General features: G+C 52.0%; 1 protein-coding gene across 1 annotated transcript in view; it reads right to left on the minus strand.

Annotated features, from left to right (window-relative positions):
* Window positions 1-155, minus strand: part of LOC103763452 — a 2,577-nt gene extending 2,422 nt beyond the window's left edge. Inside the window, exon 1 of the mRNA XM_029963668.1 lies at window positions 125-155. Coding sequence (XP_029819528.1) covers window positions 125-155 — 31 coding nt within the window. The remainder of the gene's footprint in view (window positions 1-124) is intronic.
* Window positions 156-4,561: the final 4,406 nt, after the last annotated feature.

A 4,561-nucleotide genomic window follows, 5' to 3' on the forward strand; every position in this document is an offset into this window, starting at 1 on the left:
GGGGTTGGGGTTGGGGCACCTCTCGGGCTGTGGGAAACAGCAGATCTGGAACTTGGCCTCCCACTTCCTGGGGGATGCTCTTAGCAGCAGATGGCCACTTCTCCCACTCGGACCTCTGGCTTACCTGCCAGAGCGCGGGAGGGGTTTGCAGGCATCCAAGACCAGTTTCACAAAGGCGCCCTTATTATTTCAGAGAGAAGGTCAGGTCCGTGACTGTTCTCAGTGGTGGGTTCTCAAGCCTATGCACACTGTCTGCTGTGAACTCCTCTTGACATCTTACTTTCCGTGTTCACTTATTGGCTTCTAATTCAGCTCTGCACAGTCAGGTGCCAGAGCCAGAGCCACATCTCGGCTGCTTCAGGTGCTCAGCAGATCAGGGTTGAACGGTTCATCTACTTTGGCTTTATGCTGATAGCCGTTGGCATTGTAATTCAAAGGTAGCAGATTCCGTAAGCCATAAAAATCCTTTAGGAACTGCTTCTGTTATTTAACTTGCCAAGAAAGAGTATTTTAAGATTCCTTGCTTGAGGCTGAGGGTGGCATTCCCCTGTGGAACACAGCCCTTGGCAAAGCACATGCCCCTTGGAAACCAGAGGAAAACCTCTGAGCTGAGCTGATTTCCCGACATGCTGGAACTGCTGTGACTGCACTGAAAACCAAGCAGGAGGTGGGAGTAGCTGGCTCTTTCCCCCCATCCGGTCCAGTAGGCACAACCCTCTGAGAGGCATTTATTTATAAATAAATAGCATAATTTATTCTACTTGTCTGAGGATGGAGGGATCCCTGTGTTCAGAGCTGCTTGGACAATATTCAAGTCAGCAGGATTTTATAGAGTTTGTATGCAGAATGTTCTCAGAGCACAAAAAGCAGGGGTCTTTTGGGTTTAAGTGCTCTTAGGAGCTTGATCTGTACTCAAGCTTCGTGTCCTGAAAGCTCTTTTCAGGGTTACTCTTAGAACAACTATTCTTTTCCCTGGATAAAATGGTTTGAATTTCATATGATGGTGTGCAACTTCTAAGAGGAAAACACAAGACCTACTGTATGTGGTTTAAATGTCATTTTTTTACTTCCCAGCATCTTCCATCTCTTGTTTAGGCATTCATGCTTCAACATGCACTTGCTCCAGAGTAAATCAATGCTGTTCTTCCTATTAAGTGACCCAGACCAATCATCCTGAACCTTGGAAATAAATAGTTTACATCTATTTTAAAATTTAGTAAATAATAATTTCAAAATTATTTTGATTGCATCTTTATCTTTTTAATCTTTTATCACACAGAAAGACCATGTTACCCAAAAAGCACATCTGAGCTGCCCACAACTATGTCACTAGGCTATGGCTGACAAATCAGGAGCATAGCCAGTAAAACTCATCAGTGCTTAGGCAGCCCTTCCATCATCTAGACTACACAATTCTAGAATTTCCACTGCATCTGCTTTTTTTTTTTTTTGCTTCAGAGACAGGGAAAAGAATTAAATTAGCACTGCTATCTCCCAGTTCTGTAATGACTCTTGGAGTTTTTGAGACATATGCCTTGATCAAGAGCAGGGGCGTAATGGGATCACATTTAGTTTTGGAGTAAAGCTGGAAGTTGTTCACATTCCTTATACAGGCCTCACTAGCTCAGGAGAAAAGTGCAAACTGGTAAGATGAAAACGGGGTGACCAACATCCAACTCATTCCTCTTCTTTTTCATGACTGTGGTGTATGACTTCAATGCAATGGCCTCTCCTTCTTGAAAGGCTCCGTAGATCAAGGTTTATATGCACTTATTCCAAAATGCTTTTTCAAACTACTTCCTAGTTATAGCTGCCACTCTTTTTTCTCTCACTCACAACAGCTGCTATCCAGATGTTTGTTCCTGTTGCATCCACAAGAGTTGTTCACGTTTCAGATGGAGTCAGGGACAAAACTAAGTTTAACAAGGCAGAGGTGAAGGATGAAACCAACCTAAGCAATCCTGCTATGATGCTTTTTCAGTGTTGATGAAAATTTGCAAATGAAAGGCACCAACTGATGCAAGAGGGTGGGATGCAAAGTATAGACTTCCAACCCTTTGAGTCCTTCCAGCTTTGGGGCTGGAAGGCTTGTGCTCCCCTCTGCTGCACTCCCAGGCAGTGCCATGTGGCCGGGAAGGGGCAGTCACGGGGGTATCCTGAGGCCTCTCTAGGCAGGGCTCCCAGGGGTACAGAGGCGCTACCCCAGGGGATCCCGGTCGTGCCCAGGGTGGGCTCTCTGGGGCCAAGAAATGATCACCCAGACATTTGTCATGAGTTTAGGGAAAGAGGAGGCTTAGGGAAGGCCGAACTTTGCAAATAGTATCTGCCTGAGAAGAACTCATTTTAATTGTTGGTGCTGCGGGTCTGTGAGCAGAGGGTGTGGGTGAGCGGCGTGAAGCCAAGATGGCGGCTGAGCATGAGGGCTGCAGGCCAGGGGCCAGTGCTGGGCCTGCTCCTCTGCCTTCTCGCCAGCGGCCTGAATGATGGGGCCCGGGGCACCTTCAGCAACTTTGCTGAGGATCCCACGTGGGCAGGAGCTGCAGAGACACCCATGGGGATGCAGCCAAGAAAGGGAAGATGAAAGGAAAAAGGCAAAGGCAAAGGGGAAAGGGAAAGGGGAAAGGGACATGGGGAGGCTCTCCAGGCTGGCACAGCCCTGGCACAGCCGCCCGACAACAGGCGCCTTCCTGCGCAGCCTGTGGGAGAAGCGGCCCCAGCCGGGCTGGGCCTCGTATTTAGGGGGCCTCCTCTGAAGAAGCCCAGAGCTGTTCCTGCCCCTCCCTGCAGGGGTTTCCCCAGGAGTGCCAACTTCCCACCCTGTCACCTCCTCGCACGTGCCCCTGGGCTGTGCCAGCCTGGAGACTGCAGGCAGGCTGTGCTTCGGGGCTGGCATGATTGTGCTCCCATCTGCTGCACTCCCAGGTTCCCTTTGGCCTGGAAGGGGGGGTTGCAGAGATATCCTGGGGCTGCCGTGTGCAGGGGTCCCAGGTGTGCACTGGCATTATCCTAGGGGATCCCGGTGGTGCTCAGGGTGTGGGTCCTGGGGATGTCACCGGAGATTCTCCAGTGGGGACAGGGAGCAGAATCCTCCCATGCCCCTATGTCGTGTGCGGAGAGCATTGGAAGAGCGGGACAGAGCAAGCAGGAAGGTCCATTGCAGCCACAGAGGGTGTAGGAGGAAGAGCTGGGCTCAGGGGATGTGAGCTGCCTCTCCTTGATCCCATTTGAAGTCGTGCCTCCAGGGCCCCCCTGAAATGAAAGATGTGATGCTGACAGGGGCCTCGCCTGGTTTCCTCTGCCCGTTTACTCATTGCTGCAGGACTGGAGGAGCTGTTGGAGAGGGAAGGCTACAGCTGTGGGAACTTGGAGAGAGAGAGTGGGATATGGCTGAAGAACTAGTAGAGAGGGAGGAATGTAGATGTTGGAACTGGAGGAGAGGACCCATCCCTAACAGCTTCTGTGCCACTTTGCTCATCTCTACAGGCATGGAAAGGGAAAAAGAAGGGGAAAAGGAAAAAGGAAAGGGAAATGGAAAGGGAAAGGGGAGAATTTTCTGGGACTCTTTGAGCAGATCCTGAAGGGGCTGGTGTCTGCTTTCCTGAGGACCATGGTCAGGAAAGAGTCTGACATGGAGGTTTGGGGCAGACCTTCCCCTCTCCTCTTGTGGTCCTGCACACCCTCGCACTGTGGAGGGCTGTTTTCCTGGGGAAAGCTCTCCAGGCTGGGGAGGCAGCCCTGGCACAGCCACCTGCCAAAGGGCTTTCAGCGAATTCCCTCCCTCCTACGGCAAAGCATAACATGCACTGGTGCTGCAGCTCAATTGCTTGATGGTAGTGGCTCATCCCCCCATGAGAGCCGAGTGTCAGCCCGCACTGAAGCCAGGGAGGGATTGAGAGGCTGAATCTGTAATGGATCCTTGCCAGCCCATCTGTGTTTATAGGCTGTGATCTGCTGCTTCTTGATTTTATTCCAGCCCCTTGATTGAATTTCTCACATGTAAGCGAGCCCCACGAGTCTGTCCTGGCCATATATAATGGATGGCGGTGGAGGAGAAGAACACGAACATGGCTCAATGTCCGTAACAGATGCCCAGGCAGTGGTACAGCAGGTCCCTCTGCTGAAAATCCCCCACCCACTGCCAGAACCTGCTCTCAGTGCCAGCCAATGCAAAAGCCTTCCTCTGTCCCCAGCTTCAGCCATTCTCCATTGGCCCAGGAGCAGGACAAGGCTTGGAGCCAAGTCACCGAGCCACTATCTCCAGGAACACAGCCAGTTCCACCCACTGAGCCCYGGTGCTGCCACTCGATGCCCCATCAAATATTAATACAACGCTCAATGCCTCTGTGCCCTGCCCCAGCGCTGCAGCCCTGGCCCCTGCCCTCTCCAGGGCTGCCCTACCACTCTGGCCTCCCCTCACACCCTGTGTTGCTCATTCTTCCACACACAGGGACTTTGGGGGTGCAGCTGCACCCACTTTTGGGTGTTCCTTGAGCAGGGCAGGGCAGGCAGGACCAGACCCCCTAACCTCGGCAGGGGTCCCCAGCGGCCAGCTCAGCCCCCC

This window comes from Manacus vitellinus, unplaced genomic scaffold (assembly GCF_001715985.3).
Source record: "Manacus vitellinus isolate BGI_N305 unplaced genomic scaffold, ASM171598v3 scaffold_60_pilon, whole genome shotgun sequence".
Lineage (NCBI taxonomy): Eukaryota > Metazoa > Chordata > Aves > Passeriformes > Pipridae > Manacus > Manacus vitellinus.